Genomic DNA, 13364 nt, shown 5'->3' with positions numbered 1-13364 from the left:
AATCCTGCATGTGTGTGTGTGTGTTGGGGGTGGGGTGGGTTGTGGTTTCTTCCTGTCAATCTGTGGCTGAGACTCCCAGGAATCCTCCAATGTCCATCCTCCCCTTCTCCCACTAAAGGAACCCTTGACTCTAAGTTGGATACCTGGCTGCCCCCTGTGAAAATTCATTTCCTGGATTTCCTGCAGTTAACCGTAGCTATATCACTAAATTCTTTTCAATGAGATATAAATAGAAGTGTTTTGCAGCAGACTCCAGGACAGGCATACCTGAAAGATATTGTAGGTTTGGTTCCAGAACACCAGAATAAAGCAAATATTGCAATAAGGTGAGTCACATGGATTTTGGGGTGCATATAAAAGTTGTTTGCACTATACTATAATCTATTAAGTGTGCAATGGCGTTGTCTTTTTGTGTGTTTTTTTGCATTGTCCTAAAAAACAATATACATACTTTAACTTAAAGGTATTTTATTGCTAAAAATGCTAATCATCTGAACTTGCAACAAGTCCTAATCTTTTTGCAATAGTAACATCAAAGATCGCTGATCACAGATCATCATAACAAACATAATGATGAAAAAGTTTGAAATATTGTGAGAATTACCAAAATGTGACTCATAGACATGAAGTGAGCAAATGCTGTTGGAAAAATGGAGCCAACAGACTTGCTTGACACAGATTGCCACAAACCTTCAATTTGTTAAAAAAAAATGCAGTATCTGCAAAGCACAATAAAGCAAAGTGCAATAAAACAAAGTGTGCCTATAACCTCCTTAGGAGATAGCTTGCATGTGTATTTGTCCTCTTTTGTCTCCCTCCTGTACCCTTCCTGCTAGTTGGAAATCAGATGTGATGGCTGGAGTTGGAGCAGCCTTATAAACTATGAGGTAATTTGAGAATAGAGGCTTCAAACAGTGAAGCAAAGATAGAAGGATCCTAGAACCTGGGAGTACTTTGTAAGACAGACCATCCCTAGACTTCTGACCTCTGTGTTTATGTGAGAGAGGGATCAAGCCTCTCTTGTTGAAGGGCTGTCATTTGGGATATAATCCTAATGGATAGTTTCCCACCAGAAAGATCTGACACCCTGCAGCTGGCATCAGAAGCCCACATGCTACACACATAATCTCTCATTTAACCCTCAGAACAACCTGACAGACACCAGTGCATGGATAAGAAAAGTGAGGCAGAGGGAGTGGGAGCCACGTAGCCATGTGTGGACATAGCAGCAGGTTGGCTTCACTCCAGACCTCTGCTCTTATACTAGGTTCCCACCGACCTCACCTGAGGAACCAAAGGGGAAACTAGATGAGTCCCAAGGAGCTGGACAGGTGTTAGACCTGATTTCTTGCTGGGAGGCAAAAGGGGGACTGAAAATATGTCCTGTTTGCCAGAAGAGGACTTTATTTCAGGGCATCGCCACATAAAAATCTCTAGGGGAAAAAAAAATCACTACCATTTTCCAGAGAAAGAACTTGAGTCCTAACATGGAAAAGCACGCTCTTCCGCCTGCTGTAAGCCTCCAGCCACGTCACCACATTTGGGCTGTAGATGGAAGTCTGTGCGTGCACGGATTACTCACTGCGTACTTCTAGCCCCCCAGTGCCAAACATCTAGTTATCCTTGTTTTATAAATAAAATCAGAACCCTGAATCAGAACAAATCACACACACTTGCTGAACCACATACAAAACCAAGAAGGAAGGGCCAGCCAGACTAAAGGTCTGAGGTTTCACTCTTCAAATCATTTACCCTTCAGTTCTAACTGAGCCAAAATCTCCAAGCTTCCAAAAACCAGTGAACCAAAATGTAAGTGTTCTCTTGATAAAATTTAAACTGAAATTTACTGGGATCAGTTTCTATTTTAAAGGGGAAGATACTGAGTGCCAGGAGGGTGACTTTCCTGGGACAACCATCACCCCCTACCCCCACCCCAGACTCATCACCACATTGTAAGAATTCTGGAAGCAGCCCACGGGGACTGCTGCTTTCTCATCCTGCCAGCCTCAGCCTAGCTAATTACCTCAGCCTAGCTGCTAATTACCTCTGACCAAAGCCTGTTTGGATGTCAGTCTTGCTCCTGAAGCACATGACCTGACCCTCCCCAAACCACCCTGCCCTGGGGTGGGGCTGGGCTTACCAGTGTGGGTAAGGCAACAAGGGGCACCCCTGCCACGCAGCCACCTTGTGCCATCAGGATGGGGTGGGGGGTGACTCACCCGAACAGAGGGCCCTCTAAGTACCAAGCCTTGCAAACATCCCCTCGTCCCCTGCCCCCAGCACCTGTGAGGCAGGCATCCTAGAGCCAGGCCCTGCCTAGTACTCAAGTCTCTCTGATGAAAGAAAACACATTCAGCCAGAAGCAGCACAGACACATCTTGTTTCTCTATAATTACCCAAGCCACGTGCTGCAAGATGGTGTGAAGCCAGAATGAGCTGGTCCAGTCCACCCTCATGCTGGGCCTGTCTTCACCTGCCTCCTGCCACTCTCAGCACTCGACTTGCTCCTTCTGCAACCCCCGTGTGAGGCAACTCAGGAGCCCCCTTTCCTGCTGCACTGTTCCTAGGGGATCAGCTGCCTGGTGTGCATGGGTCGGGGGGTTGTTATGGGAGTGGGAACAGAGGAAGAGATGAGGAGACTGGAAGGCCCCCTCAGGAAGCCTCCCCCGACCAGCCTAGGGGGTGGTGAGGGGCGTGGAGGTAGTGCTATATCTCAGCTTCATTCCTCCTTAATCAGCTACTCATTCTGCTCAAGCTGACCCCTGTCAGCACTGAGAATGAGCTCACAAAGTGCTGGGGATCCAGTGGGGGGAGGTCCTGCCCCCCAGCTAGAACCAGCCTCGGTCACACCCCTGCCCCAGACAGTGGAGGGGTTAAGAGAGTTCTCAGCCTGGCCAGGTCCAGCCCCAGCTGAGCTCAGCATATCAGTAGGAGGCAAGTGAAGGCTACCCAGGTGTTTCTAAGGAAGAAAGCACCTAATAGGACCCGGGTTGCTTTGGATACCTTGACTCATTTCATCTGCATGCAACCTGTGGGTGGGTGTCATTACCCCCCCCACCACCTCCACCAATTTAAAGGAAGCTAAGACCTGTTTGTTTGCTTAGGGACATAGCTGTTAGGTTTTCATTCTGGGGTCTTCCCCTCTCCGCCCTTCTCATCCTCCACTCACATTTCTAGTGGCAGCATTTCCCCTGCCCTCCCTAAGGCAGCAAATAATTTGAGTCTTTTCTCAGGGTCTTCCTGCCAGCCTCAGAGGATTGGGCAGAGCTGTGGGTCTTCCCTGTGGAAAGCTGTCCAGGGGCAGGGCTTGGCTGCCTCTGTGACCTCCATCCTGTCAACGCAGGAGAAGGCTGGCAGGAGCAGCCTCCAGGGCCAAGCCCAGCTCTGCAGACCATCTTCTCCCCAAAGGTGGGTCCAGCAGTCTAGAAGATTCCCTGTACCTCCTCAGAATCCAGGTATGTTCTTCGGGGCCTCTGTTAATGAAACAGCTACTCTGATCATCAGCTGGCTTCCTGTGTCTACTATTCACTCTCTAAACCTGCACTAATGCAGCAGCCACTAATCACACCTGTGGCCATTTAAATTTACCTTAATTGAAATTTAAAAATTCAGTTCCTCAGTTGCACTAGCTACATTTCATGTGCTCAGTAACCACATGAACCGAGCAGCTATCTACCTCATTGGACAGCACAGATATCAAATATTTCCATAGTCTCAGAAGTTTCTATTGGACAGCCCTGCTCCATATGTTAACCCCCAGAGCAGTGCGGAATTGCTGGCAGCCCAAACAGCCCCAAACTGTCAGCTGAGTTTGGCCCTAGGCAGGTAGCAGACGTGTGGTGGGATGGGCCACCTAGCCCTGCACCTTGGCTGGTGTCATCACTGACCCCCTCTTCCTTCCGCCCTGGAAGACCACCAGGGCAGAGGTTCCCAGCGTTAGTGAACGGGGAGGGCGCTGGGAAGGTGCCATTTCTGCAAACTGCGCCCCGCAGCCAGGCGGGAAGTTCTGGGCACCTTGGCCAGATGGCTTCAAAAATCTAACCCCTCTCTGAAGGTGCTGGGGACCAGGAATCACCTCCTCCCATTCCACTTTCCCCGACCTTGGCCCTCTCTAGCCCTCAGGGGGCTCGAGCCCACGGAGAGGCTGTCACCCCCCTCCCCTCCCAGGAGGGTCCTCCCAAGGGGCGGGGCCGCACTCACCGAGGACCCGGGCGCAGGGGCCAGCAGCAGAGGCACGAGCAGCAGCAGCCGCATCTCGGCCAGGCCTGCGGAGAGGCCGGGGTTGGAGGGGGCGGGGCAAGGACCCGGCAACGCCCCACCCCGAGCCTCATGCTCCCAGCCGTCTCCTGGGCCCGCGCGGCGGCAGCGTGTCCCTCCCTCCCCCTGCCCACAGGTGACCCGGAGACACGCTGGAGGGACGGGAGAGGATGCCGTGGGGTGCAGCGGAATGGCCGTGCCATTCACACAGCGAGGGAGGGAAGGCCTGTCTACAACTGGCTTCTAAAAGTTCAGGAGTTTCAGGGTTTGAGGGGAGAAAAGAGGACAATTAAATACTTCCTTGTTGAAAAACAGCTCAGAATCGAAGCAATCAGACTCACTGTTTTAATTCAGCAAGAGATTCCTTTTAAAAAGCCATTACACTACTTGTTTAAAAACTCGTTAATATAGATGTTTTAAATTTTTTAAGGAACTTTCCAAATTCAAATGATTTTAAAATGTTAATTGTATCTTACTTGAAACCCAAGCCAGCATTTCTGCACTGGAGAAGCTCCACAGTCTGGGTCCAGAAGTGGGTCGTGGGGGGAGTGTGTGTGTGTGTTTGTGGACTGCCCGTGTGGAGTTTGGTATGTGCATGCATGCGAAGTGGGAGAGTGCAGTGTGTACAGAGTGTAGTCTGGTGCGTGGGTGCAGTATGTGTGCATGTGTAAACATGTCACTGTACTGGAAAATGACACAATGTGCCCCGTTCAGTACAGAACGTTAAACAAGTACTGGCTTGTATGCTTAAAATTTAAAATCTGTAATTCTACTAAAGTTCTCTTTAATTTTTTAAGCATAAAATGACTTCAGTTTACAAGAATAAAATAGCATACCTAATACAACCTGGCAAATTTAACGACGCACATGGTCTGTTAACTTAGCACCAACAGTGTTTCATGTTATCATTTTCACCGCAAACCTGAGGTTCCCAGGGCTTGGCGGGGTGAGGGCGGTGGGGTTCGGCCTCACCCTTCCCACCGCCGCGGCCCAGCCTCACTCTGAGGCCCCTCCTGGAAGAGCCGTGGGCAGAAGGGGAAGCCGCGGCGCCCGGGGACCCTTGTTCTAGGACTAATAACGAAGGTGATGCTCTAGAGTAGAGACAGCCTTTCAAGGGAGGGGATGAGCATCGGTTAGGGTAGAGACGGCAAGAAGGACAAGAGGGAAAAACTATATAGTTGCCACAAGGGGCTGGCAGGCGGGGCGGGTCTGCGGCTCCGCGCCAGGCGTGCCGGGGGCGGGAGTGTAGGGTCCCCGCGCGTCCTCCCCGGCCGCCCCCAAAAGAGGATCACCCCGCGCCCGCCCTGCCCGAGGAACGCGCCCATGCAGCCCCGGAGGCGGGAGATCCGGCTTCGGACATGGGATGCGGGGCTGGCCCGGCAGGAACCCGGGGCTCGGGCGCTCCAGGCCCATGGCCGCAGAGATACGGAGGAGGGACTGCGCTGGTCTCGGGGGCTCTGCGCCAGGAACTGCGCCCGACGGAAGGCAGCGCTGAACCCCGCGAGGCTGCCCTGGTTGCCTCCGACCGCCCGGCCCCAGCCCTATTCCCGGCTCCCAGCGTTTCCTTCCCGCCGGCGACCTCCCACCCCCGCCCGAGGGCGCGGAGGCGGGGTCTCCTCCCGGGCTCCCACTTCCTTCGACGCCGCTCTCCCCGCGAGCCCGGCGGGGCGAATTCCTGCAGCAGCCTGGGGGTGAGCCGCCCGCGCCAACGTTCCTATTCTTCTACCTCCTACCTGTCTCCAGGAGTCCTGGGCTCGCAGGGCCAGTAGGGCCGCTCCGTCGGTGTCCGTCCCAGCCTAAGCCTAGGAGGTCAGCCCGGCCACCCGGAACATCTGCGGAGGTTGGACTTTCTCTCCCCGCCGCTGTCTGTCTTCCTTCCCGCCCCATCTCCCCCACACCCAGCCCTGCTGACATCCATCCCTGGTGACTAGCGATGCCCAGGGCCTCCATTCCTTTGGCTCTGTGCCAAGGCTTGGCTTGCCCTCCACTCTGTGCTGGCACAGCCCCATTTCTTCTGCGCCCGAGCCTTCCAGTTCTGTGCCATCCCTCCTACACATCCCTGCGTCCAGCTACCTGCTTGTCTTCTACCCCTGTATTCTATGATTGGGCCACAAATGAGTTGCTCCACACACATGCTGCTGTTTCCCACCTCCCAGCCACCTTTTACCACTGCCTAAAATGAACTCTGGAAACCCCCTCTCCCTTGCAAACTCCTACTCATCCCTCAAGACCCTGGTCAAACTCACCTCTAGAAGCTTTCCTCACACCACCCCAGGCAAAGTTGGTGGCTCCCTGCTCCCTGAGTCTCCACCTCTGTCTGCTGTAGTTCTATGATGCATCACCCTGTGGGAACTGGAGTCTCCCTAACTTAGCAGTGAGGTCCCTGAGGGTAAAGCTTGCATCCCTATCTCCTGTGTCTAAAGCACTAGTTGGGATCAAGGCAGGAACTCAATAAATGGGATAAAATTAATTTCCTTTCCTAGTTGGCCTTCTTTTCTCCAACCTTGCCTGCCATCTCTTTTTTGGAACTGGAAATCACTTCTTTCCAGAAAAAGAGCACTGGCCCTGGGGCACATGGGAGGTAGGGAGATCACAAGGCTGGTCCCTTGCCCCCATCCTCTTCTGCCTTAAGCCCCTTTCCTAGCCTGGCCATTTGGCATTTTCCCCCTGGCCTCCTTTGGGGCAGAGAAAAGTCACCATGGGGAGCTCACCCCCTATATTGACCTCCAGCTCCTGCAGCACATCTCCCTGGGCCATCACTGATGCTCAAACAAAATGCTTATTAAAACATAAACATGTTAAATCTGGCCCATTTCTTACCTATCAGTGAAGAGAGGAGAAGCAGCAGCTGTGTAGCAGGGGCCCCTGGGAAGTTGTGTGAGTTCTTAGGCAAAGATAAAGTTTGGCAGAGAAAAGGGAATGGAATTACCCAAAGCTTGTCTAGAAAAGGAAAATAGTTGCTTCCATTCAAAAACCCTACTCCCTTCCCCCATCAGCCAGGAGTTTTCTGAGCTTGGTCAAAGGTCCCCGTGAAGTGGGAGGCAGCTGCCTCTCCTGCCGTGGGGGGTGGGCAGCCAAGGCACCTTCCTGGTCTGCTCCTATTTTTCCTCCATGATCCCTTCTTCTCAGACACCCAGGCCCATAATTCCTTACTTCTCACCCCAAATGCAAAGGAGACCCAGAGGTTGGGGAGGCAGAACTCACACAATGTCGCTGGGACCCACCAGCCAGGCTCCAGCAGTCACTGCCCAGGTCAGGCACTTGTCTTCAAGCCTCATGTCCCACCACCTCAGAGGGACATGTAACTACTAAGGCTGTTTTCAAGCTACCGAGGTAATGTCACTAACCACAGAGTTGTGCAGTCAGCTCTCCCAAGCTGTGGGCTCCAACACATAGATCGTCCGCGCTTGGGGAGTTTACTTTCTAGTAGGGCACTGCATTCTTCCCTTGTGTGTGTTAATTTAGAATAAAACAAATCTTACAACCTGGATATTCAAGTATTTCCACAATAAATTTCCAACCTATGCTACAGCTGAATCCAAAAGGAAAAAAGAGCACTTCACATTTGAGGATTTCTCCATTTATCTCTCTACTGCCTCCTTACCCTCCAACACATATATCCATTTCCCTTGATATAGTCTTTCAAAGTGTGGGGGGCGGGCAGGGGGCTGCTGGGAGGAGAGTGTTCTCTCAGTGTCAGTCTGCAACCCCCACCCCCCGTACCAATCCTCCTTCCTCCCTTTGCTGCTGCCATATTCAAGTCAGGACCTTGAAACACCAAACGTGACTGCAGGAGTGAGACGTGCAAAGCTCAGTGTGGCTGATGAGAGGCTGTCATACACCACCTGTATGGGAGTGTATGGACTTTGGAGGGGAGTTTTATCCCCAAAGCTGGGACAGAAATACAGTTTCCTCGACCCTTCCCACAGACACAAGGGCCCTCCAGAGGGAAAGAACAGAATTCCTGGGATGTCGTTCAGTGACCTGGGGCCTGAATCCAGATCTTGGGATACGGCCCCAGGAGGAGGGTGAGGCCACGAGGAACGTGGGTGTGGGCAGGACACTGCCCTGGGGCAGGAGGCCAGAGACAGGAGAGCATCAGAAATGGCAAAAGAAGGGGTTTTCTGGAAATCCTGTCCTGATTGGCTCCCACCCAGCGGCTCGAGCCTTAGAGAGCTCATCCCCTTCCTTCCACATGGACACACCACACACTACAAGGATCTGGGCTACAGTCTTCTCTGGAGAAGCCAACAGCCTGAACTCCTGGAGACATTAAGGGAGCTGGTGTGTGGAGCGCCCCCTTCACCCACTCTCCACTTCTTAAGTGGGAGGGGCTCAGGCCCAGGCCCCCACAAAGGCCAGTGTGGGGTGTGGGACCTGCCCGTAGAGCACAGGCTGGAGGGTCCTTCTCAGCCCAGCGTGGACAGCCTGGCCTCCAGAGCATACCTGGTGTCCTGTGGCTGAACAGGGTGGCCTCGGTGCCTCGGTTGTTGCAGAGAGAGGGCAAGGTGTTACCCTCTTGTTGCAGGTCCTGACATCTGGCTTGGCATCTGCTGCTCTGCAGCTGCTGTCCCTGTGGGCTGCCAGGAAGGGGTCCCGGAGTGGGACCCCCAGAGGCCGGCAGCCAAGTCTCCTGCAGTCCTCTCTTCTTGGTGCCTCCATCACTCTCCCAGGGCATTTCTCATCTCCTCTGCTGCTTCAGCCTCTGTATTTGGATGACTCTCAGCCCAGAAACTGAGAGGTGTCTATGCCTGTGGCAAAGACCTGGAAACTTCACCTAGAAAGTCAGAAGACCAGCACCTTGCAATTCAGAAACAGACTTTCCAACACTAACTTTTCGTCTTTTTTTGTGGTGCTGCTCTAACCAGTAAATTTCAGACCCATCATCCCAGACCCCTATCTTAGAGTATAATTCCACTTAAAGACAAATGATGCTGTGGTTACTTTTCTATTAAAACAGACATACAGACTTACAACATGGATAAACCTTGAGAACATGGTGTTAAGTGAAACAAGCCAGACACAGAAAGACAAATACTGTATGATTCTACTTATATGAGGTACCTAGAGCAGACAATTCAGAGAGACAGAAATCAGAATGGTGGTCACCAGAGGCTGGGGGAGAAGGAATGAGGAGCTAGTGTTTAATGGGCACAGAGTTTCAGTTTCGCAAGATAAAAAAAAAAGTCCTGGAGGTGGATGGTGATGATGGTTGCACAACATTATGAATGTACTGATACCACTGAACTGTACATTTTAAAATGATTAAGATGGTAAATTTTATGTAATGTGTATTTTATCAGAATAAAACAACATGCACTATGAAATAAAATTAAAACTTTTGTTTTCTTAAAACTCTGGAGACATTTCTGCCTGTGGCTGCCACTTTGGGCTGTGTCCCAGACCCTCAGGGTCTCTCATGTTCCCCTGTTGTTTGAGCAGCTTTAGTTAGCACACTGGAGAAATGTTGTCTGTATTTTACAGAAGAGAAACCAGAGGCCCAGAGAGGTGGTTCCATTCACAGCACCCCTCTGTCCTGGAGGCAAGCCGCACCGGCTCCGGCTAACCAGTCAGACTTCTCAGGGCTGGGGCAGCCTCTTCTGCTTTTGTTGCTGTGTGTGTCTGGGACTGTTACTCATCTTCTCAAAGCCTCCATTTTTTCACCTGTAAAATGGGGATAATCCTACTCACAGGCTGGAGGAGGATGACCTGAGACAGTGCTTGTGATGGGCTCAGCATAGGGTCTGGACACGTTGATAACAAATGCTCAATGGACAGTGGTTTTATGGGGCAAGTACGTTTCTCCGGGGCTTTTCTTGGTTAAATGAGGGGTAAGTAGAAGTATTAAGAACTGCACTATCCTTTATTCCTCCTGCACTCAACGTGGTGACTTTGAATGGGGACAAACCCATATGTCTCTCAAGATGTCACAAATGTGCTCTAGGGGAGGAATCCTGTTTGGATTCAACCTGGACCACTTGTTTATAAATACTGGGTCTCTTAAGTGGATAAGGCCAATTGACTTCAGCCTCCAGAGTCTCCAGCAAAACCCTGTAAACAAGGGCAAAACTGGTTAATATTTGTTCTTACTTAAAACACATTCCCACACATGTGCCCTGTTTATGTCATCCTGCACGGAAATCCCCTCCCGGGGACCCCTAATCCACCCATGACTTCATTTATTCACTAAACACTTATTGAGCAATTCCCAGGAGCCCCGGGGTGGGTGGCTGCATGCACCCAGCTCCCTCTTACCGCTCAGGCTGGGCTGGTCCCCACACATTGGGGAGCAGGAGGTTTTGGGCAGTTGGGTGGCCAGACAGAAGGCACACCTCCGTGGTCTGTGTGAAGGTGCCCACACTGGCTTCCCTCATCTGGCTCAGAGGCACCAGGATGAGCTAGACAGTTTCCTCTGCCAGCTTCCCTGTCCAGAGAGCCAGTCTGCAGACAAGGGTTGTTTTCTCTGAGAATAACAAAGGAGTGTGTCAAAGAGGGTGCAGGGAGCCGGTGGGATGCCACACCTCAGGTAAATTGAGGGAAGAAGCAGGTCCTCGGCCCTCTGCCAGCCAGAGACAGAATCCTGGGGCAACATCGTCTGGGAAGAAGGGGCTTGTCTCGTGAGAAACTGCAGAGGTGGGGTGATCAGGGAGGGGCTGCAGGAAACAGCTGGGTTGGCTGCGTTCCCGGTGGGGAGATGGGGCCAGACTTGTCTCCAGCCCCAGGGGCAGGGGCCCTCTAAGGGGGTGGCCAGCCTTCGCCTGCCGGAAGGCTGGAGCACTGCCAGGAAGAGAGAGGCAGGGCCTTCCAAGTCCCCAGGACGGATGGGGCAGGAGCCCATAGTGCTACTGGCCGTCCACGTTGGCCCAGCCTGGCAGAGCGGTGGTAGCTCCCAGGCCTGGTCTCCGGTGAGCTCCATCTGGCACAGGCTCTCTCTGGGTCAGATCACCCAAATCTCCTCATAAAAAATGTTCACCAGTGCATTTGACTTAAAAACAAAAGTCAATTCATGCAGCAATTATCAAATGCTTGGAGTGCCTTGGTAAATCATTTCTTTAATGACAAAAGTTGCATAATCACTTGTAACAAGTCTATGACTTTATTATTTACTTATTTAAGTCATGAATTGATCTATTGTGCAAGTGGACAAAGGGGGACTTCTAATCTTTGCTGGGTAGAAAGAGATCCCCAAAGGATAACTTGCTGCATGTGGACAGGGGCAGGGAGAGGACCCTGTCTCTCCGGAGGGTGGGCTGCTCTGAGGCCATTGCCATGGGCCCATCTGACACAAAAAGGGTGCCCTGGCTTAGATGGCCGGAACCTACATCACCAGACAGTCAAATGGGTGACGCCATCAACAGCACATTAACCCGTGCACTGTAGGATTCCCACAAAGGCTGAAGGCCCTTAATGAACAGCCACGGACTTCACTTCCAAATACCTAATGAAGTAGCCTGAGAGTCAGAGCAGCCACATGAACCAGCATGAAGTCTAGCCCAGCTCTCCCAGCCCTGCCTTATAGGACTGAGGAAATGAGTGAGAACAGACGCTCTCTTGGCGTCCTCAGACTGTGCCCCCAAGCCCTGCGCAGCTTGCCCAGGACAGAAGAGCCCTTTCCCCTCCACTGGGGTGTTACATCACTCACATCTGATGACGTTTTCAAACTGGATCACTGTCTGGCCGCACAGACCAGAGAAGACCCCTCACCAGGAGAGAAAGGGCTGGGGGGAGCTGGGTTAGGACTCTCAGAAACAAGATTTGACAAGGAGATTTCCAAAACAGCAAGGGTGACATGGAGGTCATTTTCAACATTTCAGAAACACTGAAGAAATCACACTTTCACATCTATCAAGGTTAAGCAAGCTAATACTGAGTCATCGCACTACACATTTATGCTATTTTATAGCAGATGTAGGTAAATCCAGTTAGTAAGCAGAAAAACAAGTTGTTTCCTAACAAGTGGACAAAACCTCTGAAAAATCTAAGTGCAGGATAAAGTCCCAAAAACCTCTCCTCAGTTTCCTCAGCAGATATCTGAGAGACTACTACGTGTCCATCTGTGATCACCACGTCGGGAGAGGATGCACCAGCCCTTAAAAAACTCACTTAAGTTCAGTTATTTAGGCATAGTATAAATATATTTATCTAGCTCCCAGTGTTGTTTTCACTTTTAAATCATCCTTATATGTGAGTCTAGTGGTTCTCGACTAGGTCTGCTACCCAAGAAAACTAATCTAAACAGAATTTTATCTGTGATCCACCTTGAGGTGTGCTATGGATGAAAGGATAACAAAAGCCTTTCCTCTCTTGCATAAGGAATTGACCTTGGGTTACTATGTAATTAAAATAACTTCAGGGGAAAAATAAAAAGAAACAGAGAAGAGTATGTCACCTTTTCTCCCAGGAATTAAGACTCCCACAAACCTGGTTTCTGGGGCTCTTCCATCTCCCCTCTTTAGAGGGCACGGCATACCAGGCACAGAAGGACCAGCCCACATAAGATAATCTTTGCCAAGAACAAGAGGCCCAGTGCTGAAAGGCCCCCGTGGTAGGTCAGGTCATCATTCTCCACGGTTTCTCCAAGTCATTTAATGAAGAGGGTATAGACTAAGTAAATATGGAAACAGATTCAGTTAGCAAATTAGGTTTTCCTCTGAACAAATCATCACTTTAATTCAAAAACCAATTACCCCTGGGTGTCTCCTACATATTTCATTTTGTTTTTAGCATATGCTCTTTTGTCTTCTTGCCAGTTCAGACTCTTCTCTTCTTCCCAAGCTTGCTTCAAACCTTACGCTGCTGGAGAAAACTCCGCTCTTAAACCCTGTCTTTTGTAGATCCCTCCTTTACTCTGCCTTCCCATCCACACCACGTAGTGAGTCTACACTGTCTTGCTTGTACTCAAGCATGCTGTCATTTCACTTCTAAACAGATACTAAGCTGTTGGTGGGCAGGGTCCCCTAGCTTGGCACACAGAACAATCCCCAGAGAGAATGGCTGGGCTACAAAGAGCTGCAGTACTTACCTACTGATGTAGGAAATTCAGCCTCTTTACTCCTGCTTCTCAATCTGCTCGAAGACATTCTTCCATCAGGAGCACCTCTGTTAGG

General features: G+C 51.0%; 1 protein-coding gene across 2 annotated transcripts in view; it reads right to left on the bottom strand.

Moving 5' to 3' along the window:
* The window catches only part of PAPLN (papilin, proteoglycan like sulfated glycoprotein), a 32166-nt gene extending 25582 nt beyond the window's left edge, over positions 1 to 6584 (bottom strand). For both annotated transcript variants that reach the window (XM_072963374.1, XM_072963375.1), the window contains exons 1-2: positions 5991 to 6584; positions 4201 to 4265 (exon numbers count right to left, since the gene is read on the bottom strand). In XM_072963374.1, coding sequence (XP_072819475.1) covers positions 4201 to 4265; positions 5991 to 6207 — 282 coding nt within the window. In that variant the 5' untranslated portion in view covers positions 6208 to 6584. The remainder of the gene's footprint in view (positions 1 to 4200; positions 4266 to 5990) is intronic.
* Positions 6585 to 13364: the final 6780 nt, after the last annotated feature.

This window comes from Vicugna pacos, chromosome 6 (genome assembly GCF_048564905.1).
Source record: "Vicugna pacos chromosome 6, VicPac4, whole genome shotgun sequence".
Classification (NCBI taxonomy): Eukaryota; Metazoa; Chordata; class Mammalia; order Artiodactyla; family Camelidae; genus Vicugna; species Vicugna pacos.
This window is presented reverse-complemented; position numbering and strand designations above follow the sequence as displayed.